General features: G+C 42.8%; 2 protein-coding genes across 2 annotated transcripts; both read right to left on the bottom strand.

The window, feature by feature from the left end:
* Positions 1-2,850: 2,850 nt before the first annotated feature.
* On the bottom strand, positions 2,851-17,547 carry DDX51 (DEAD-box helicase 51). The gene is made up of 16 exons (XM_065417840.1): positions 17,497-17,547; positions 15,924-16,351; positions 15,309-15,568; positions 14,493-14,643; positions 12,209-12,354; positions 11,786-11,857; positions 11,471-11,577; positions 10,371-10,479; positions 9,305-9,450; positions 8,218-8,416; positions 7,326-7,441; positions 7,113-7,229; positions 5,555-5,656; positions 4,910-4,973; positions 4,138-4,272; positions 2,851-3,419 (listed from the first exon to the last, which is right to left on the bottom strand). The coding sequence occupies exons 1-16, from the start codon at positions 17,517-17,519 to the stop codon at positions 3,393-3,395; spliced, it is 2,202 nt and encodes a 733-aa protein (XP_065273912.1). The 5' UTR covers positions 17,520-17,547; the 3' UTR covers positions 2,851-3,392.
* A 1,307-nt stretch (positions 17,548-18,854) lies between these two features.
* LOC135890430 (macrophage migration inhibitory factor) lies at positions 18,855-22,773 on the bottom strand. Its single transcript, XM_065417844.1, has 3 exons — positions 22,555-22,773; positions 20,579-20,751; positions 18,855-19,115 (listed from the first exon to the last, which is right to left on the bottom strand). The coding sequence occupies exons 1-3, from the start codon at positions 22,660-22,662 to the stop codon at positions 19,049-19,051; spliced, it is 348 nt and encodes a 115-aa protein (XP_065273916.1). The 5' UTR covers positions 22,663-22,773; the 3' UTR covers positions 18,855-19,048.
* Between the last annotated feature and the right edge of the window lie 881 nt (positions 22,774-23,654).

The raw sequence follows: 23,654 nt of genomic DNA on the forward strand, positions 1-23,654 counted from the left end.
CGTTGCCTACTCTGTCCCCATATCTACTCTGGACACACCATCAGAGGACCCAACCACATCAGCCACACCATCAAGGGCTCATTCACCTGCACATCTACTAATGTTATATATGCCATCATGTGCCAGCAATGCCCCTCTGCCATGTACATTGGCCAAACCGGACAGTCCCTCCGCAAAAGAATAAATGGACACAAATCGGACATCAGGAACGGTAACATACAAAAGCCAGTAAGTGAACACTTCAATCTCCCTGGTCATTCTATTACAGATTTAAAAGTCACTATCATTGAACAAAAAAACTTCAGAAACAGGCTTCAAAGAGAAACAGCAGAACTAAAATTCGTTTGCAAATTTAACACCATTAATCTGGGCTTGAATAGGGACTGGGAGTGGCTGGCTCATTACAGAAGCAGCTTTTCCTCTCCTGGAATTGACACCTCCTCATCTATTATTGGGAGTGGACTACATCCACCCTGATTGAATTGGCCCTGTCGACACTGGTTCTCCACTTGCGAAGTAACTCCCTGCTCTCCATGTGTCAGTATATAATGCCTGCATCTGTAACTTTCACTCTATGCATCTGAAGAAGTGAGGTTTTTACCCACGAAAGCTTATGCCCAAATAAATCTGTTAGTCTTTAAGGTGCCACCAGACTCCTTGTTGTTTTTGTAGATACAGACTAACACGACTACCCCCTGATACTTTCCACAAAGTTAGTTTAATATTAACTTTTAAAAAAATCAAACAATAACTCACAAACCTGACATGCAAAAGGATACATGATCCATTACTGTAGTTTTGAAATCCCCAGTTGTACTGTGTCTAATTTAAATTGCAAGCTCAAGGAGCAGGAACTTTTAATTGTTTGGAAAGCATCATGCCCACCTCTTTCACTCTAAACATAATATAGGGCAGCTGAAATAATGTGTCAGAAAAAGGTTTGGAGCTAGCCAGGCCCTTGCCGGCAATCACATTAATGGTGTGTGTGTGTTCATGTTACAAGTGGTTTTATAATGTAAATAGTAGGGCTGTCAAACAATTAAAAAAATAATCATGATTAATCGCAGTTAATAATAGAATGCCATTTAAATAAATATTTTTGGATGTTTTCTACATTTTCAAATATATTGATTTCAATTACAACACAGAATACAAAGTGTACAGTACTCACTTTATAATTATTTTTTATTACAAGTATTTGTACTGTAAAAAAAAAAAATTTTTTCAATTCACCTAATAAAGAGATTGCACTACAGAACTTGTATCATGAAAGTTGAACTTACAAATGTAGAATTATGTACAAAAAAACCTGTATTCAAAAATAAAAACGTAAAATTTTAGAGCCTACAAGTCCACTCAGTCCTACTTCAGCCAATCACTCAGACAAAAGTTTGGTTACAATTTGCAGGAGATAATGCTGACCACTTCTTGTTTACGTCACCTGAAAGGGAGAACAAGCGTTCACATGGCACTGTTGTAGCCAGCGCCGCAAGATATTTACGTGCCAGACGTGCTAAAGATTCATATGTCCCTTCATGTTTCAACCACCATTCCAGGGGACATGCGTCCATGGTGATAACGGGTTCTGCTCGATAATGACCCAAAACAGAGCGGACCGACGTGTTCATTTTCATCATCATGAGTCAGATGCCACCAGCAGAAGGTTGATTTTCTTTTTTGGTGGTTCCAGTTCTGAAGTTTCCGTATCTGAGTGTTGCTCTTTTATGTCTTCTGAAAACATGCTCCACACCTCGTCTCTCTCAGATTTTGGACGGCACTTCAGATTCTTTAAACCTTGGGTCAAGGGCTGTAGCTATTTTTAGAAATCTCACATTGGTACCTTCTTTGCGTTTTGCCAAATCTGCTGTGAAAGTGTTCTTAAAACGAACAACATGTGCTGGGTCATCATCCGAGATTGGTATAACATGAAATATAAGGCAGAATGCGGGTAAAACAGAACAGGAGACATACAATTCTCCCCCAAGGAGTTCAGTCACAAATGTAATTAACGCATTAATTTTTTTAAATGAGCATGGAAGCACATCCTCTGGAATGGTGTCTGAAGCATGAAGGGGCATACGAATGTTTAGCGTATCTGACACGTAAATACCTTGCAATGCTGGCTACAAAACTGCCATGCGAACGCCTGTTCTTATTTTCAGGTGACATTGTAAACAAGAAGTGGGCAGCATTATCTCCTGCAAATTTTAATGAAACTTGTTTGTTTGAGCAATTGGCTGAAATAGGGTTGAGTGGATTTGTAGGCTCAAAAGTTTTACATTGTTTTATTTTTGAATGCAGTTATTTTTTTGTAAATAATTCTACATTTGTAAGTTCAGCTTCCATGATAAAGAGATTGTACTACAGTACTTGTATTAGGTGAGTTGAAAAATACTATTTTTTTTGTTTTTTACAGTGCAAATATTTGTAATAAAAATAAAGTGATCACTGTACACTTTCTATTCTGTGTTGTAATTGAAATCAATATATTTGAAAAATGTAGAAAAAAACATCCAAAAATATTTAATAAATTTAAATTGGTATTCTATTAACAGTGCGATTAATCACGATTGAGTTAATCACGTGAGTTAACTGCGATTAATTGACAGCCCTAGTAAATAGTAAAACTTCAGCATAATTAGTGGTGTAATTTAGACTGATAACACAGCTGGTGTTTCCAGCAGGAACTATGACCATGGGTCTGACTTGATAAAGGGGGAATAAAGGTTGGTATGAGGGACCCAGGACAACGATTAGTTCACTCTAAAAATTCCTTTACCTACTCAGAACCATCCTTTACAAGAAAACAAAACCATATTTTTTAAAGTTACTCTTTATTTAAAAATTTAAGCCAGCCTTTCTCTCCACCCCCAGCCTGGAACAGTTCTTGAAATGGCAGCATTCTGCAACATACATGGTATGGCTTTTGATGCATTTTGCAGATACAGATGGTGTGTCTGCAGCAAAGGAGAAGGAACAATTGTCTGCTGAAATGATCCACAGGCAAAGCCAAGAGGGGCCTGGCCCCATCAAATTTGATAAGTGGAAGCGCCATCAGATGCACATTCTAAGAAGGCAGGATGTTCTATTTACTGCTGGCAGTTTTCAATATACCAATAGGACAGGAGAGAGTGTTCCCCTTCAAAGAATATTTGTTCAAGCTGAGATCTGAGCTTTGTTGCCAGTTCCCTCAGAATGGAAGGGGGCTGTACACACTCCTTGGGGTCCGCAATGCCTGTTGGCAAGACGACAATTTAGCCTTTGGACTAGGAGGTTGGGCAACTAATCCATCAGCTCTGGAGCTGCCCTGTTACCGACACTTGCCATTAACAGCAAAATCGTGATCAGTCCTGGCTTGATTTCAGTGCCATGGAAAATATACACCAGTCTTCTCATGCTCGTTTCTGTGCTCGCTCCTCCTGTTAAGACAAAGAAGGTGACTACAGATACCCAGAGCCTCGGTCACACTGATGTGCACAAACTGTACCAGGCAGCAATGCAGCAGAATCTGACAAATTTTCTTTCCCTTCTCTCCCACTTCCCCAGCACTACTAAAGTCCAGAAGCTGGGCGCCAAAGCCATCTATTTTGCAGGGACAGGTCACCAATCTCAACTTTAGTTTTAGGATTCTCTACAAAGTACTAGAGCAGGAGCTTCCCCCCAGATCAGTTACAATGTGTGACTGCTCTTACGCTTAGCTGATAAGGACACTGATGTTCTGTTTACAGATGAAAGCACTCCTTTCTAATAGAGGGTCAGCAAATGGAACTCCTTTTCCTTGAATGTTCAAAACATAGCTTTGCAATTTGCAAGTTGGGTGATTTGTGTCTCAAATTCTGATTTGGCAGAAGGTTCAGCCTCTGCATATAGTTACTCTGTCTTCCTCTTCCCAGCCCTCAAATCCCCAGCGCACTAGAGGAAATCAACAGATCTGCAGAAAGGCAGTAAAATACATAGTGCCTACTGTACTTTCAACACAGGGACCCTCCGTTCTCTACTGACTCAAGCATCTCAATAGATCTCCATGGTTAAGAGAAAAGACACTGAACACTAATTGATGTTCAAGTCTGCAGCAGGTTACAATGAGCTTTTTGTGCAGCTGAATTTTATACAGCAGCTCTTCACTGTTGCGGTTACCTTGACAGTTTTCTGGAGCTTGGACAGTGCTTCCTCATATTGCTGCAACAATGGCTTTAAGTACTCGTTCTTCACCAGCTGCTTCTCCAGATCTGGGGTGCCAGCATCTCTCAGCATCTGCAAAAACTTCCGCTCCTGCACCGCAAACAGATACAGAAGATTAAAGGGAGGAGGAGACGACTCAGGAAAGTGGGTGTTGCCCCCTTCAACTTTTCACCACAACTGTCAGACCATGAGCCTGGGAAGTGAGCGAGTCTGGGCGGCTCCATCTAGTTTGGAAATTACTAGTGAATAAAATTCACAACCAAATATAAGCTCAATTTTGAGAAGACCTAACTTTTATGCTTAAAAACTGGGTTTGCAATCTCCCCAAACTCCTGAATAACTCACACACGAGGCCTGGAATGCAACAGAGTTCCTAGGCTGGCAGGAAACCAAGGGTTCATTTTCAGCACTGGATATGGAAGCTTAGGCATGCTGCTTTCATCGGTGTGTGAAGGGGGGCAGTGTGGCTACCTCCCTTCATGCGATGAGGTATGCATAACTAAGAATTCATACTCAATACAGCCAAACCAGGACATCTTCACAACCAATGAAGAGTAATTAAGTGGTCTCTATGACAAATGTGCTGTACAGATATCACTGAAGGGAAAGCACCTGTACACAGAACTAGATTGCACGTGACTGGATGGAGGAAAATTACATTAACCCCACTCCTCCTCACCACTCTGCTGTGCTTCACTTCAGAATTGCTGCCAGGACTATGACTCACCTGCACTTTCAGGAGCATGGTGAATGCTAATCCCACCTTGCCAGCTCGAGCTGTTCTTCCAACTCTGAAATCAGATAAAGGAGGCCAACCTCAATGTTGGTTTAACTGTCCATCTGTTCCCCCCTCAGCTGCAGCACATTCCTTCCCACCTTGCCCCAACAGAAGTTCTTGAAACCTGAAGAGGACTATTCAGATTATTTCTATAAGTACCATCAGTATAAGTAGGCCTCCTGTACATAAACACAAAAGATTAACGTTTCAGGGCTTGATCTTCAGAAGTGCTGACCCTACAGTCCTCATTGATTTCAACTGGAGTTGGGGCCCTCAGCACTTCTGAAAATCAGGCCATCAGTGTTTGGGACCGTCCAGGGCAATACCCACATTTCCTATAAATTAGGCCTGGTATAGTAGAAAGCAGCCCTAATTTAGAATGGCCTTGTGTCACTACAATGACTCTAAAGGCTTAATTTTGATTGAACAACTGCTTTCATATTGAACGAACAGCTCTATTGCAATGGAATTAAAAACTTTTCACACCACATACTTTGTGTATGTGAAGAATACTTAAACGTCTAAAAAGCCATATCCAAAAGAGACGTTATAAGCCGAATTCACGTCTCTTCTTCGTATTCCTCATCCACTCACCGGTGAATATAAGTCCTGATGAACTGAGGGGCATCATAGTTTATCACACACTTCACTCCTTTAATGTCAATCCCTCGAGCAGTGGCATCTGTGCTGATTAACCTGTTTTATGGTTTAAAGAAAAGAACAAACTAGTAGTGTTAATTTCCAGGTCTGTTGCATGGCATAAAGCAATTGCCCAATGACACTGCAAATTCTGATAACTGGATACGGAGCAGCTCACAATATGTTACTAATCTCCCTCATCAAGCTAGCCAGACAATACAGAGGGCTGGGTCTTTGGAGCATAAGATAGCACCACGAATCACACCACAGATTAGCTATACCAGCCATATTAGACACCTGCGGGGAAAATCCATTCCAGTGATATACTAAGCACTTCTGGAGGCTTCTTTTCTATTGACATAAACAATGACACCATTGGAGTTTCCAGGTTTGGTAGACACAGAGGATATTAGCAGCACTATGTGTGGAATTTTTAGCCAGGTGACTCCTATCAAAGTAATTGGGAGCTAAATGCCCACAAACCATATTGAAAATGCACCCAAGTGTTCATGCTCAAAGCATTCAAAACAGGACAGCTGAACAGCCACTGCAAAGAGAGGTTTGTATTAAAAAATATGTATTTTAATATGTTTACCCTCTCATGAAAGGTTCTCAAGGACACTTGTCAGGCAATGAGTACTCAATGCCCCTATCAGCATTAAAGAAACTGAAGCACAAGATTAAGTGATATACCTCAGGTCACAGCAAATCAGCGACAGAGCTGAGAACAAAAATCTAGACAGTCAGTCTAGCAGGTTCTTGCTGTTATGAATAGAAGTAATGTAATCTAATAGCCCCTGTAGTAAAGCGGCATCCATTTTTTATTATGTGCCAATAAAAACCTGATCTGCAGAAAGGCTCAGATTTTCAGAATTACACATGTGCTTTGTGCATTTACTGCCATTGCACATGACAAATGCCCATGCAATTTAGCAGCTAGATTCTAAGTGGCCATTTGCACATACAAGTAGCTCAACTGTACAAACAATTGCAGTAAATGCACACACAAATGCACCAGCATCTGCACATTCAGCAAATGTGAGTCTCAGGCTATGGCTACACTACAGAGCTTACAGCAGTGCAGCTGCGTCGCTGTAATGCTCGTAGTGCAGATGCTCTAAGCTGATGGAGAAGGCTTTCCCATCAACTTAATTACTCCGGCTCCCGCGAGCGATGGTAGCGATGTCTGCGGGAGAAGCTCTCCCGCCAACGTAGCGCTGTCTAAATCGATGCTTATGTCAATGTAACTTACGTTGCTCAGGGAGATGCTTATTCACATCCCTGAGCGACATAACTTATACCAAAGTACGCTGTAGTATGTACATAGCCTAAGCCTCCCACTCAGTTCACAAGTTGGATTTTGTAAGCTCAGTTTTGCAGATGAGTTTGTTTTATTACATACATGTTTCTACTACTCTCTCTCTACACTGGAAGTAGCCTGGGTTAGTACCGGAAAACCCCCCCCACAAAAAAACCCCAAACACACATACACACACTCATCTGAGACACTCACAGTTGTATCTTCCCCTGTTCAAACTCCTTCAGGGTCCTCTGTCTCTCACTTGGAGTCAACCAGGAAGAGAACTCAGCTACATTCACTCCACCAAAGGCTCGAATCAGTAAGAACAATCTATTTGGAAGTGGGTGGGGAGATAAAACAGAGTCATGAATTTACCCAATTGACTTATACAGGTACACATAGTCAGTACCCCATCAATGAACTCACCTGTGGGAAGTCTGCTTGGAATTGGTAAAACAGAGCACCCGGGTGAATTTCATTCTCAGCATGAAATACAAGAGGAACAAAGGTTTGGAATTCAGGTTACAGGGTACATAATATTGCTGCAGGGGACAGAGAAGAAACAGTAAATTTTAAAAATGTTGCTCTTCACATGGACTCTTCTCCCAAACCTACTTATCCGAGCTTCTTTCTTACTTACAAACCCATTCACAATTACAGATAACTGATCCCACAGTGCCATCTCCTTTGGGACAAGTCATGCAGGGAAGGTAACATGGTCTAGTGGAGACAACACGGGACCGAGGCAGGAGACCTGTGTTCTAGTCTTGTCTCTGTCACTGATGCACGGTGCAGAGTCAGGCAAAATAACACTGTGCCTCAAGTTCCCAATCTCTAAAAGAAGATAATGATGTATACTTGTCTTTGCTACATACTTGTGGTCTACATCTGGAAAGTGTGATGTAAGCGCTATGTATTACTCTTATCTTATTATCGCACTCCTTAGTGATGGTGCTTCTCATCCTCTTTTAAAGGAGTATCTGTGTAAAAAAGCCCTGTTCTGAGATGATGGACAGGTGGAAATCCATCAATAGGTATGCGTATGTAGACCTACATAAGTAGGACCTATCTGTTCCCTACATAAGTAGGACCTATCTGTTCCTCCTGATCCTCAGTAATGCAAGTCTGCCTGGGGAAGAAATGCTTTTATTCATGGGATAAAATTAAGGGGAAAATGTAACCACATTTCCAGAAGCAGATCAAGCTGCTTTGAGTCTGATGTGTTCTTCAGATGTAACCTATTCAAACTCCTTCCCTCTTGGAAAGCTGCCCAGCAAGATACCTTCCATGGCTGCTAGAGGATAAATCACCTTCTTACCGAAAGTCCCTCGGGGAGAGTGTATTTCTTTTCAGCATCCTGTTCTGTTTCTGTCCCAGCTGTGATGGCTCGTTTCTCAGAGTAGACAGATGTGAAGAGGCGAGGCTGGTACAAGCCCAGCTGCTGCAGTTTCTCTGGGTTCCGAGTCAGTGTGGCTGAGAACAGCAACTTCTGTAGTGGTATCTGGGGACAGCAGGTGCTGAGACAGAGAGCGTGCAGGCAGTGAGCATTAGGGCAGACGGGAGGAATGTCACATTTTATTCCTCCCCTCTAACATCATCTGAAAAATTTGAGAAGTCATTAACTCTTCCTGGAACTCTCTTCCTGACCCAATCCACTTTCTACAAGTCACTTTGCAACCCCCTGCCCCTTTAAGCTTTCTTATACTGCTAGTGCTCTAATTAGTTCAAAGCAGTTACTATCAACTAAAAAAACACACACACCTATAAGCCCCCCATCCTCCCCCCCAGTGCATGCACCAGCTTCCCAAGTGATCAGGCAATCTTTTGTGTCTTCACCTTCGTCCTAACCCCAACCCCTCCTTCAGTTTTCTCCTCCTGTTGTTCTGTCTTAACCCTGTTCTGGGCAGGTAACCTGCCTGTATGTATTCTGTGAAAGGCCATGTATGTCTATGGTGCTACACTGAAACAGCCATTACAGACGAATAGCTCAGGGGTGGTCCAGCAAACATTCTCCCAATCTCCTTATAGGGGAGCTGTGATAGTTCTGGTGCAACTCAGTCAGCTATAAAAACATAGCGATTGGTCCTCGAAGTTTTGTGCATTTTTACTTTCTTTAATGCCACCCTCATCTAGCTGGAGAAAGGATCAATTGATCAAGATGGTAAAGCTTACTTTAAAAAGCATGGGTCAATTCCTAGCATCAGCTCTTTGCCATCTGCATTTTCAAGCCACTGAAAAACAGCAGACTTGATTAGCGGTATGTTTTCTAACTGAAGGAGTATTGGAGTGTACACAACAATCAACATCCAAATGGAGAGGACAATAAAACACCAGCACTGAATAGAGTGGTAACCTGGAGTCCTCCTCTGTAGTATTGATTCAGCAGAGTGCCTTTTCCAAGTTACCTGGCTGCCGTTACGGGTCCCGGTTCTGTCCTCTGGAAAAGCATGTTGGTGCCAGAGTCCTCTTCGGCTCGGAACACTGCTTTTACCACTTGATGCAGCCAGTTCTGGTGCATGTCATCTATCATACGGTCAGCTTCATCTATAATCTGCACTCAGACAGAAACAGCCCTTGTTGTTAGGCTCTTGTTGGTGCTGCAGCTTTCCTCCTACATACATTAAACCCCACTCTTTATAACAGGCAGAAGACATTTCTGCTTGGGATAAACAAATGATAGAAGGGAGTGTGCACATGCAGGCGCGCACGCGCACACACACACACACACACACACACACTATCCTTGTGTATATGCATAAATTTCTAATCAGCCAAACTATCTAGCTTTAAAAAAAAGAAAAAAAAAGAAAAGAGCAGAGTTTTAATATAGGAGCTGAATCCTACATTTGGGTCCTTGCATAGGCATCTAAATACCTGATAGATTCCAAGGCCAGAAGGGACCATTGTGATCATCTAGTCTGACCTCCTGTATAACAAAGAACTTCTCCAAAATAATTCTTAGATCATATCTTTTAGAAAAAGATCCAATCTTGTCTTACAGTATTCAGTGGCCAAACCGAAGGGCGACCTTTAGTCCCCTATGAAAAATAGATTTGATTTCACTTAAATCCATTAGCTAATAAACACCACATGGCTTTAAATGACATAAGGGAAATCAGATCTTCAACACCAGGAATAAATAAGGCACCAAACAAATGTGGCCCCAGTGCATACTCCGATATACTGGTGAGTTATAAATTTGATAATTTACTGTGAAATCTTGGTTTTGATTGTTGAAGTTAGACCCGTTAAGTTTTATTTTTGTAGATTTTTCCCCTCCAGGTGTTTACATAAAATGCCTTTTCTGGAGGCAGATACTAGGATTAGATGGACCAATAATCTGAATGGCATGGCAGTTCCTATACACAGATGTGTATGTGCACCAGGAGTACAAAAAGATGTAGAGTAGGAATTATAGACACAAAGAGCCTTGGGATAGTCAGCTCAGTAGATCTGATTGTTTTAACTCACCAGAAAGCGAAGTTGTCTCAGGCTGAACCCTGGAGTCTGGTCAATATGATCCACAAGTCGTCCAGGTGTGGCCACAATGATATCAGCCAGACTGCAGTAACCCATCACTCTGAAAAGACAAATGTCCTGTCACCAAGCTGCTTCCTGCTGTGCACAGTATAGTGGGGTCAACGTAACACGTTTCTGTGACCAACAAGTACCTGGTTTGCTTTTCTTCCCTTTCTCACTTCACTTACTTGAGGAATAAGAAGTCAAATATACCATTTACTTTAAAGAACGTGTATGTAGGATACTCGAGGCCATGCTTTGCTCTGGAGAGCTGAGATGGAGAACTAGCTTATTTCAGACAGATTTGGCGAATGCTTCACGGCTAAATCATTGGAAATTATCTGGTGTGTAACCCTTTTTTAGCCAGTGTTATAATATGGGCTGCAGGCCATCACCATTGCCCCAATCCCAGATTCTCTTAGAAGCAGTTATGTCTGTGTTGAGAACCTAACTGCAAAGATAAAATAAGAGGACAGAACTGAAACCCACGCCGAATAAACAGCAAACCTACAAAGCAGCCACTGGAGAACAAAAGAGTTTCCTGGGGCAGTCATTAAAAAACCAATCAGCTCTGGAAAGAGACAGATCTTATAACACCAGACAAGAGCAGAAAGCACTAAGTGCTAAGGATCCCAGTAAGGAGGGAGATCCTCCACCTTTCCAATTTCATGATCAATTTGATTTCTGAAGGTGTAACTGACAAACAAAGCCACTTCTTCTCCCACCCCAGAGTGGGCTGCTGATCCCAAGGACAGACTCTATTGCGTAAGTAGCAGTTTGTACTCAAAGTCACAGGTAATGTGTTTCTATCCTACTAAAGCTAACAAAACTTTAGTAATTGTAGCTACTCCCAGAAAACGCTGCTCCTAGCATGCCGGCAAGCAGAGATTTTAAACACTATCTAGTATATGAACCTATTGTTCAGAAAAACTAACATGTGATGCAACCGAACATGTGATGCAATAGCCTACACTTCAACCTCTCCATGCACTGAGATAAGGGGTTGAGACATCTGAGCTGTAAAACATTATCCAAAAAAATATTTAACCTACGTTCTCTGGACAAGAGTCTCCTGCTCCTTCCCGAAAGATTTCTGCCCAGTAACCAAAACAACCTTCAGACCTGTCCCATCAGTGTAGATGTTGAATACTTTACTCACCTGCAGAGGGGAGATGCGATTTGTTAGCTACTTTGACAGTTGTTTGTGACGATGCTTTCTGTTATGTTAGCCAGCATCAAACCCAGTTAGTCTTCAACCTACTTCACATGGTAGAAATCACATGTGTTCGAGCAGTGGGTTTAAAGCACCAGCCTTTCACTTGACTTAAATTCAGCTCAGAGAAAGGGAGGAAAAAAATGTCTCTTACCTGCTGTGCCAGTTCTTTGGTGGGCAAAACTGCCAGAGCTCGCACCTGGCAAACCACTCGTTCTAACAGAGCCTGCCAAAACAAAGACCAAATGAGCACTTGAAAGCTAGTGGCGTCTCTGTGCACAGTCTGGGCAAGTGGGCGGCATCCTAATAATATCCCAACACTTACTAATTCATTTATTCCCTGCTGTCTTCCTCAACCCCTCACATTATGTTCTTTGGCCACAAAAGCTGGATGGGGCACTGAAGTTAATGAGAATTGTATCTAGGCAACTCTGAAGTTCTAAGCCTCAGTGCTTTTGTTGGTGTTTCTTCCCGACTTCCTTACCTACCTCAAGAGGCTTCCATTTTACAGCCCTGCCGAAAAACAAAGGCAACTGTGGCCCTCTCTGTTACAACTGTACACCTTGGCTGAACTCACCTGTACCACAGGGATGACGAAAGACAGTGTTTTACCACTGCCTGTAGGGGCCGAGACACAGATATCGCTGGGCTGGTATCCTCCCCTCCCTACCAAAAAGCCACTGGACGCACTCTCCAAAATGGCAGGAATCACCTCTCCCTGAACTGAGCAAAAGGAAAATGAGGATCAGTAAAAGGCAATAACTGGGCCAAAGTCTATCCGTCAAATGCTATTAAAAACTGTACAAGGTCATCTCTTTCTATGTCTTGGAAAGCCTTGTGTTCTCCCTGCTGTTAAGTTAGGTTTCCTGGTGCGAATATGGAAGATCTAGAGTTCAAAAGAGCTCTTCACTACTCGGGGGAACCCCAATTCATTTTAGGGACGCTGTTTCACATCCTTTCATCAGGGTCTTTTTTAACTGGCTATAAACCAAAGAGTAAATCAATTTGTTGTTTCTGAAAGTGAGCCCTGACTAGATCTAAGCAATGATTATGTGGGTTTCCCTGTACAAGTGATTCAGCTGTCCCTAAATCCAAACTTCGCACCCCCTTGTAGCTCACTATGTAATTTTTTCTTGTTTGCGTATGTATCAAGGTGATGAAAGTGTGAACAGAATGCTCTTAGGCAGGAGTTTAACAAGAATAACCACTTAACTATTTAGTATTTTTTAAAATCTTCCTTTCACTGAGAGACAGCACAGAGCCTGTTCCTTCCAGGCTGAGGGCAGCTGTGTACTCTCTGCCTAAAAAGATGGTTCTTGCTCTCATCTGGAGCTAGTCTTGCAAGGGGCTAAATGCTCCTAAGTCATGTCAACTTCAGTGGGAGCTGATGGTGCCCAGCTTCCTGTAGCTCTGGGTCCTTGAGGAGAAGTTACAAATGAAGCAAGAGCAAATTAGTCAGGACAAAAGCTTTGACTGCAACCTGTGACTTTTCCCTTCTCCTTCGGAGAGCTCTGGCTTATTAGCCAACTTTGAACTAAATATCCACTAACAAATCATCTATGAGCCTCTTCCTCACAGCATATTATGTATTAGTTTTATATTGCATCTATTGATCAAGAACAGTATAAGCAGTAAATTATTGAACTTATTTCCTGCCAGTGTATACTATAAACTGAAGACAAGGAGTTCTGGACCTCAAAGTATAAGAGTCTGTGATTGACATAAGGAGAGTAATTGAGGATAGCATACCAGCAACTCATTACACTCTGCTATGTGTCCTAGCACAGCAAAATATTAAATAGTAAAATATTTTAAAATAGAAAACGTCTGAGCTAGATCTGCAGTTCTTTGATGGTCTTCTGATGCAGACTAAGACCTGATAAATCCAGATCACAAATGTAATTAGTTAAGTCTTTAAAAGTGAAAGGTTAATGCACTAACCCATTGTAATAATTCTACGTTTGTTTTAATTCCTTTGTCTTAATCAAATCAACAATGTGCAATATACATGCTACCAATAAGACCTTCCAGTGGAGAGTTTACAGAGGTTTGTCCCTACCTAGCGTATATCATAACCTCTACATATACACCAGGGGTGGCCAACCTGTGGCTCCGGAGCCACATGTGGCTCTTCAGAAGTTAATATGCGGCTCCTTGTATAGGCACCGACTCTAGGGCTGCTACAGGCGCCAACTTTCCAATGTGCTGGGTGGTGCTCACTGCTCAACCCCTGGCTCTGCCACAGGCCCTGCCCCCACTCCACCCCTTCCCACCCCCTCCTCTGAACCTGAAGTGTCCTCACTCCTCCCCCTCCTGCCCAGAGCCTCCTCCACACCACAAAACAGCTGATCGGGAGGGGGCGAGAGGCGATGATTGGTGTGGCTGCTGGTGGGCGGGAGCTGATGGGGGGCTGCTGATGTGTTACTGTGGCTCTTTGGCAATGTACATTGGTAAATTCCGGCTCCTTCTCAGGGTCAGGTTGGCCACCGTTATACATAGTAATACCGCAGCTCCACCTGGTGTCCAAGTATGGAACAGCAAGTTTTTTCTAAGATCGATCAGTCTCCATCCAGCTCTGGTAGTGAAGATGACTGGTCCCTAAGTAACCACTTAATTTAAAGTTAAAAAAATCCACACCACACTGGCTAAAGTATCATATTCTTGTCAGCTTTTGGGAAATTTTGGAATTTGTTTCCATCCCCCCCATCCCCCCTCAAAAAAAAATCTCCAGCATTCCCCAGAGCCCTGATTTTCTAATAAGTTTTTTATATCATATACAAACACACAAATTGAGCTGTTTGAATAATGGAGAAGTTAGCTGATTTTAAAAAAACCAAAACCAAACCAAATATTAAAGGTACCTGGGAAAAAAGACTCAATTCCATTCATTTGCAGCTTCTTTAGCAGTTTGGGATGGATTCCTGCAACATCCTGGATTGGAACTAGGTTCTCTTTTATGCGTTTATGGACCAGCTTGGGTTGAGCAAGCCACTGTGGTAGGATGGGCTGAACCTGGAAACAAAAAGTGAATGAACCCTGAAATAGAGTCTCAGCAAACGGCCTGAAACTGAAGTTCCTTTAATGCAGGGGAAACAGTTAGTGTAACACAATCAGTAACTAATTAGTATTCAGCATTTTTAAAATAATTATCATTGTGGCAAGATTTTATGCCTTAAGAGGATACGAACTTTTCTGTAGAAAATGTTAACATATTGTCCCCAAGTAACACACAAGCAGCAAGTTACAGGCTTGAAGATAGGCCAAAACTGTGCATCTCTGCACTTGTACAATTAAAAGTTTAGTATCTGCACGAAGAGTTTTCAGGATTGGGACCTTATACACTGACCATACCATTAAAAAAAATGAAAAACAGTAAAACACTTGAAGAGCAAATTGAAATGAAAGGGCAGTCAACCATGTATTATATATCAGGATTAAATTTAAAACAATGCTGAATGTATCAAGAAGACTGTATAGTCAATAATATTGTTTTATTTTTTGTGTACTTTATCCTTTATAGGAAAAATAATTTATTTATTTAGAAAGGCTAGTAAGCCATGTATTAATGAAATGATTTTTACCATAAGCCTGACAATGCTATATATAAAGCATGTTAGAATACTCCTTCTCTCACCCAAATAACATAATCAGAACAAAATCCCTGGCCAGTTGGTTACCTTCTGTACTGCTCTTCTGTCATACCCTCCCAAAACCAACAAACTAGAGGGTGGCGGTGTTGCTTTTTCATTCAAAGTAGGTATCCATACTTCCTCCTTTGTGCTTTGATTCCCTTTAACTTCTTCACTACTGTCTTTCTCAGCACTTTCAGCTCCATTTGTCTCAACTTCTGTTGGAATGTCCCTCTCCTTCTTCCTCTTAGCTTGGTGACTCTTCAAATTACTTTTATTTTCCTGTTGTCTATTGTTTTCGTCAAGATCTGAAATTTTGGTAGAAGGAATAAAATGCTAAAAATCAGACAGTGAGACAGAAAAAAAAAAAAGGAAGTATTTTTACTAATTAGGGTTTCCAGGATCTAAAAATCCACCTACATTCTCATCTCTCTTTCCAATCCTAAGGTTGAATGTAGCTCTAACTGCCGTTTTGACACTGTTAAATGAGTGGTTAACTTTCCATACTTATGTGCATGCCCCCCTACCCTCACACACCAATTTTCAGGTTCCAGTTGTAAACCAGAACCAGAAGTTCAGAATTTTTCACTTTCTTCTAAAATAAAAAATAATTTGACATTGAATTTTAACAATTAAATCCTACACTTTCAGTTTTGTTTTCACCTGCTTCAATTTTCTTTTGAGATAGACTTGATTTTTTCCCATTTTCATTTTTTTTCTTCTTAGCTGGAATGTAGCCATTGGCAGCCTCACCAGCTAGGCCAGAATCTGCCCCTGCCAAAGGCTTCTCAGAATCACTGCTCACTTGGTGGTTCTTCCTCAGCTTCTTTTCCTCTTCTCCACAGGAACCCTCACCGCTGTGTCCCCTCTTCCTCTTTTTTGCTTCTCTCTGATATTCATTTTCAGAATCAAATCCAGAGTGTTTGAGCTTTTGGTGGAGTTCATTTTCTGTTTTCTTTTGTTTTAATTCATCAGAAGGCAAAAGCACCTGCTGCTGCTTTTTCAGTTGCCTGGCTCTAGCTTGTTCACGCAGCCGTTCTAACAGGGCCTGTGACCTGTCCTCAGTAGCATCCTCCTCACCACCAAGGTATCTGAATGTTTCACAAATAAAACGCTTTAAACATACCATAGCAAACACTATAACAAAGCTGTAACCACCCTTTTCACATCTTTACTGGCAGAGAAAAGGCAACAAAATCCAGTTTCAGTTAACTAGATACTGTAAGAAGGCACAGTAATCTAGTCCAGTGGCTCTCAATCTTTCCAGACTACTGTATCCCTTTCAGGAATCTGATTTGTCTTGCATACCCCCCACGTTTCACCTCACTTAAAAACTACTTGCTTGCAAAATCAAACATAAAAATTCAAAAGTCAAAGCACACTATTACCAAAAAATGGTTTACTTTCTCATTTTTACCGTATAATTATAAAATAAATCAATTTGAATATAAATATTGTACTTACATTTCCGTATATAGAGCCATATAAACAAGTAATTGTAAGAAATTTTTGTTTGTACTGACTTCGCTAGTGCTTTTTATGTAGCCTATTGTAAAACTAGGTAATTATCTAGATAAGCTGACATACCCCCTGGAAGACACCTGTGTACCTCCAGGGGTACATGTACCTCTGGTTAAGAAGCACTGCTCTAGTCTACATCTTTGCAGCCAATTAAGAATACTTCCTTTTGTATTCTCATATTAACCACAGTAATACAGGCATTTAAACCAAAGTCTGATGACAGTAGTGAAAATATTGAAAACATGACACAGGTGCAGCCTGAAGGCTCCAAAACCTGACAGCAAACTACAAGAACTCATTACTTAAGACGAACCAGGATTTTTAAGACAATCTCGTGATTCGGGGGGGGGGTGCCTACTGGTTTGCATGTTTGGGTGGGGAATGGAGGGGACCCCCCCCATACATAGTGTGAAATATTATTTCATGTAACGTGGATGAGTTACAGGAGTGAGGCTGCGTTACAAATCCCTGCCCACAGCCTGGCACAGCAGTAACGCCCCCCCACACCCGCTCTCAGCTGAGCCTGTCGGCTCCACACCCACTGGAGCCCACGAGGGGCCGGCGAGCAGACAGTCCCCAGCAGCGCCGCCGCGCCGCCCCCCCCAACACACGTGGGCCTGTCTGCCGCCACCTCCTCCTCCCTTCTCTCCACGCGCCACTTCCCCGCGCGGGCTCCATTCTTCTCCCACTCCCCCGCACTCTCTTTCCCGCTTACCTGTTGATGCGGAAAAGCGCCATGGTACCCCGGCTCCACTTCCGGATCCCGCACCTCGCGCGCTCAGATGACGTCAGCCGGCGCAGCAGTTACGTTTGCGACTGAGGGGACCATAGGATTTGCACAGCTAGAGTGCCAGGCGGCCGCCATCGCCCCCTACAGCCTGGGAAGCGCGAAGAGGCAGCTGGCACCTCAGCCTGGCTCCGCCCTAGGCCTCGCCTGGCAAGGGCAGCCCTTTAATCTGCCTCAGGCCCTGGCCGCCTGTCAGAGTGTACACCCCAGCCAAGGAGTGTCCCTGAACAGCCCCCTCCTCTCCACTAGCCAGGCCTGGACACACCTCAGCTGGCAGCCTCCGAAGGCACAGGCTGGTCACCCCTGCAGAGCCCCGCCGGGGTCTGGGGCTGGGCGGCAATATCAAGTAGCACCAGGGGTCCTGCCCCCATCCCAGCTGGCAGCTCTCTGCTGGCCCCTGGCGTAATGTCTGCTGGTGAGACGAGACCCTGGGTTGTGGGACACACGCTAATCGCACTGTGTTGTACATAAGAACCAGGAGAATTCTGAGACCTCGGCCACCCAGGAGAGCCTGCCCGCACCGGGCTTTACTCAGCAACCCTTCCGAGAAGGGATCGTCCTTTGTATCTTCTTCCAACGGGGGACTGAAATATGCCAGCTCAAGCCAATGGGCAAGTAGAGTTTTGCAAGGCATGTGCCACTGACAGCTAAAGAACATTCTTGTGCACCTAACCAGCCAATGAGCATGTGAATATGTGAGCGAGTGTGCTTTAGACACAGATTTAAACACCACCCCTATAAAATGCAATGAAAAGACACCTGGATTACAATGCATTTAAGATGTACTTTCATGCGCTACACAATATGGAATTAAAAAGGAGCAAAGAAGTGTGCTACCTCCATTTTGATCACTGGTAAATTATTCTGCTTGCTGCCTGAAAAGGAGCTATGTGTAGACCTGTCTATTACTTTTGCACTACACAGATCTCAGATTCAAAGGGATAGCCGTGTTAGTCTGGATCTGTAAAAGCAGCAAAGAGTCCTGTGGCACCTTATAGACTAACAGACGTATAGGAGCATGAGCTTTCATGGGTGAATACCCACTTCTTCGGATGCATGTAGTGGAAATTTCCAGGGGCAGGTATAAATATGCAAGCAAGAGTGAGTAAGGCTAGAGATAACAAGGTTAGTTCAATCAGGGAGGATGAGGCCCCCTTCTAGCAGTTGAGGTGTGAACACCAAGGACACAGTGGTTCAATGAGACAGAAAAGCACTTGTTTGTTAGGCTGGCCAAATCCTCCCCTCCCCCGATCCTAAAGGAAGCGCTCACACCATGCCACTTCCTTCTAAATCTTTATTATTTATTTTCTACATATAGAAAACAAAAGGAATGCTAAAACAGTAATGTGAACACACTAGCAAGGAACCGCCATCCGTGACAGTGCACAAAGTGCAGGGAAGGGCCATTTGTGCCATGATCTGCTGACAGGCAGGAGATGTGCAGGTCCAGGAATAGCCTCTTTGTTCACATGGGAGTGCCCTATGCGAAGGTGGAACCATTCCAGCCCACATTAGCAGCATTCATGTCATAGTAGTTGATGTAGACTCTGTAAAAAAAAAAAAAAAAAAAAGAGTAGAAATGTTGACCATGACAAATGTTAGCTTTCGTGCACCAAGCATCTACCCATTATTACTTGTATAGGAAACAAGGGGGGAAAATCACTCCCCCTCCCACCCTCCAAGGGATGTGGTTTCACATTTTCCATTTTAATTTTTAGAAAAGCTAGCAAGGTCTTTACCAGTAAATTTTGGCTTAAGCCCAAAAGCTGCACCACCCACAACTTCCCTTCTCCAATACTTAACAAGCAAAGGCAAGCTGGCTTTGCCAAAGCTCACACCTTCCAGCACACTGCCTTTTCTTCCTTGCATTTCCAAGCTCTTAGATCTTTAGTTAAAACATGTCATTTTAGTGACATGTCTGGAACTGCAGGAGAGATCAAAGGGTTTGAGCGCTTTGAGTGCTGCAACTTTTTGCCAACACCAAATGGGCTCTTCTGGCTGACTGCAGCTCCCTGCTTCTCCACACATAGGCAGCAGCAGCTTTCTCCTGCTGTTTGCTACTGAGCACAGCTGCTCTATTCCCTTGCTGGCTGACAGAACTGCAGCTGTTTGCCAAGTGCCAGCATTCTTCTGGGTCCCCTTACCTACCTTCCAGATCCCCATCTGCCCAATGATCTCCCTTCATGCCCAAACAAAAAAACCCCCACTGAATATTAGACATGTGTTCATCATATTTCACCCTAACCCCTGAGGGTCTGATTATACTGCATTAGTCAGCCATTCAGGATTAGAGTTAGTCCATTAGTCCAGTGGTTCTCAACCAGGGATACGCAGAGGTCTTCCAGGGGGTACATCAACTCATCTAGATATTTGCCTAGTTTTACAACAGGCTACATAAAAAGCACTAGTGAAGTCAGTACGAACTAAAATGTAATACAATGACTTGTTTATACTGCTCTATATACTATATGCTGAAATGTAAGTTCAATATTTATATTTCAATTGATTTTACAATTATATGGTAAAAATAAGTAAGCTATTTTTCAGTAATAGCGTGCTGTGACACTTTTGTGTTTTTAGGTCTGATTTTGTAAGCAAGTAGTTTTTAAGTGAGGTGAAACTTGGGGGTACGCAAGACAAATCAGACTCCTGAAGGGATACAGTAGTCTGGAAAGGTTGACAGCCAGCCTGAACCACATTAATCCAGAAAAGGCCAATTCATGGCACTAGCACACACCTTACAGATTTTACAACAGTTGTATCTCCCTACTCAAAATAGATACTGTTCTGTAGTAAAAGGCTTGCAAGATGATGGACTTGTTCAGTTAGGAGTCTTATGCAAGAGCCCTATTTGCAGTATTTTACTGAAACTAGCTGAAAGAAAGCTGGGGGAAAAAACAAAACCCTCAGGTATGAAAAACAACAACAGACAACAAGAGAACAAAGAATCCAAAAAAGTAATAATTTTAGACAAGCTGATAACTGGAATGTCACTCTGGTGCAGCCTTACCTGTCTGCAGGTATGTGCAGCTGTTTAGTGAGCAGGTCACACAGCAGCTTGGTATAGCTCTTGTTCTGCTGTCCTCCTATCTTTCCAATGCTGTGAAGGCTGCAAAGGGCACAGGGATCGGTGGAGCCCCCAAAGGACATAAGCTGATCAGCTGCAATGTGCACAGCTATGTACTGTGAAACAAATCAACAACTGGTGATCAGGTAATATTCCTCGCTCTCCTGATGTGTATTTACTTGGAATTCAGAGAGCAGGCTTGTTTTCTGGAATTAGCTACTGCAAGCACAAATGGTGTTTAATCATACACATTTCTAGAGCATCCACTGCAGTAGTATAGTACCTTAGTCAGACATGTAGTGATTTAGCTTACATTTTTTCCTTTTTAAAAAATAATTCTGTAAAGACATCTTCCACCTCCTGCAAAGGTATAGTGATCCTCCTCATTGAGATTAGTGCCTGAATCCAACTCACTCTCTAGCCAGTTGATGTTTAGCCTCCACACAAGTTGTAAGCGGGTGCACATCACTGTGACCAGTCAGATTGCTCCCATAAATCTATAACATTTCAAGGCATCTGTTGTCTAATAGATTTAGCACAGGACAGGGAGTCAGGAGGGCTTTGTTCTCTTGCTTGCTCTGCCACCGATTCACTGGTGGTGTGTACACTAGCCTTTTTGTTCACATTTCACACTGGTACAACTCCAGCAGTGTGATTGCAATTCATGGAGTGTTCATGGAGAAAGACCATTGGCATTTTGGCCACCTCATCTCCTAACCCTGCTTAGGGGCATGTTAAGATAACAGGGTGATCAAAACACTAATGGGCTGTCTACTCTGATACTCCCAGAACTTTAGCTCCCATTCTAGTAGCACAAGTGGGAAATTTAAAGATAATGCTAGCATTGATAATAGTCACTGTATGACCTTGGACAAGCCACTTAGCTTCTCTATACCTCTGTTAAGTGGAGCCACATACCCATGTTTGTACAGTGATTTGAGAGCTATGAGGACCAAGAGCCTCTATATGTGCTAGATAGTAGATAAATATTTTTCTGACTGAACAGGATTTGAAACTGTATTTATTTGTAAGCTGAATTCTCTGCAGCTGCCTGGTGCTGGCACACTCTCTCTTACCCATTGTTGCCCTCTATGACAGAAGGTTTTTCCAACCCACTGGGCCTCATTGCAACCCAAATCAGTAAGAAAAAAAAAGTGACCTCTCATAGCATTAGTCTTCTGTACTCATCATTCTTTAACAGCAAAGGCCCACTTTGATCCGGCTTTTGTGGACATCAGTAGAGAAAAATACTTGGTGAGAAGAGCTTGCCGGGTTAGTAAGAAACACAAGAGGTTTGCATGATGAATATTCCTAATCTATACACCCATTACAGTGAATATTCCTAATCTATACACCCATTACCCTATTCTAACGGAACAGTTCCCTCCTACAAACACACCTAACTCTGGTAGACAGAGCGGTCTTATTTGCTTTTCTAGAAGATAAGCATGCAAGACCCCACTCCTGCACCTACAGAACCAACACCCTGGCCTTGCCCATGAGGGAGAAGGGCTTCATTGTGCAGTGTCACTTCTACATATTAGTCAGCCGCACATTCAGTTATTCCATTGGCGGAGGAGAAGAAGAAACCAACCCCCCCGGGGCCATGCCAGCAAACCTCCATGTGCTCACTCAGTCCTTCCATCCTGTCTCGCCTCACTCCCAGGCGACCGACTGAACTAAAAGCTGCCTGCAGCAATAGAAATTAGAGGGCTCCCTTTTACACTGAGAATCGTTACAAGAGAATCATTTCCGTTTCCTCTAGGTTAGAAAGGAAGCATCTAGGAGAACAGCACCAAGGATTCAGGCTAACTACAGCATCCTTACATCGTACAATTTGCTCTTTCTGCATGCAAGTTATATACATGCCCATGCGTACAGCGCTGGGGGTGGGAGCAGGGTTAGCCTCCTGAACTCACCTGGGCAGGCTTGCCTGTAGCCTTTGCTAGCTGCTGGGTGATCTCCCCGGTCAGGCTCTCTGGCACTGCATCCTTGCTCACGTTGGTGTTAACAACAAACATAGGCATCTTGAATCCTTGCAAAGAACTTTCCCTTTCTACTAAATCGTTAATCTCAGCCTATAGCTGCTTCCCCTGCTGCTGCAAAATGGAGCTGAAGAGAAGAGAGCCCGCAGCAAATCCCTCTCACTGTGCTCTGAAATGCTGCTCATGTGATCTGTGCTGGACCAGATTCTTAAAGGGACAGCAGCACTCAAAAACGGGGGCTGCTATCTGCAGATAATTTTGGCAACTAAACATTCAGTTAAAGCGTATTCCTGGTGCACCTACTGGGTTTAATGTCTTTATAGTTTCCCCTCTCCCCTAGATTCCCTACAGAGTTCTTCCCATTTCTTCCTTTGCTCAGTCATTTACTTTATTATATTATATTATTAATAATAATTATTATTATTAAATATTTATATTATGGTAACACCCAAAGGCTCTCATAAGGATTTGATACCCCTTTGTGCAAGGCACTGTACGAACATAGGCCCCGATCCTGCAAAGACTTATGCTTGTGAATGGTCTCACTGATTTCAATGGGACTACTCATGGTGGTAACGTTAATCACAGGTATGTTTGCAGGATGGGGCCAAAAAAAGACACAACTCCTATCCTGAAGATGAGTTTTTATTTGCAAAATAAATGGCATCCCTCTGCATTTTTTTATATAAATGTGTATTTGGCTTTGTCTGTTTTTTTCCTGTCACATAATGCAAACCATGGTTTATAATTCTGTGTTGCTGGCATGAGTTAGTTCTTCAATTCTTCTCCTTCGCTTTTGACTGTTAAATAGACAATGATCCATTTCTTCTCAATGTTATGATTTCCATACCATGTTTTCTTGTTTGAACTGAATTACGCTGAAGTGGTCTATCTAATCCTGGCTCATGGATGAAGTGGAGCTACTTTATATACAGGCCAAAGGCTGCTTAAGCGATGAGCCCTCTGCTGGGCTGTGTGCTGTGATGCACGTAGATTGCCCTGCACCTTGTGTAGTCATTTACCTCAGTGCAAAG

Source organism: Emys orbicularis, chromosome 16 (genome assembly GCF_028017835.1).
Source record: "Emys orbicularis isolate rEmyOrb1 chromosome 16, rEmyOrb1.hap1, whole genome shotgun sequence".
NCBI classification, from domain to species: domain Eukaryota; kingdom Metazoa; phylum Chordata; order Testudines; family Emydidae; genus Emys; species Emys orbicularis.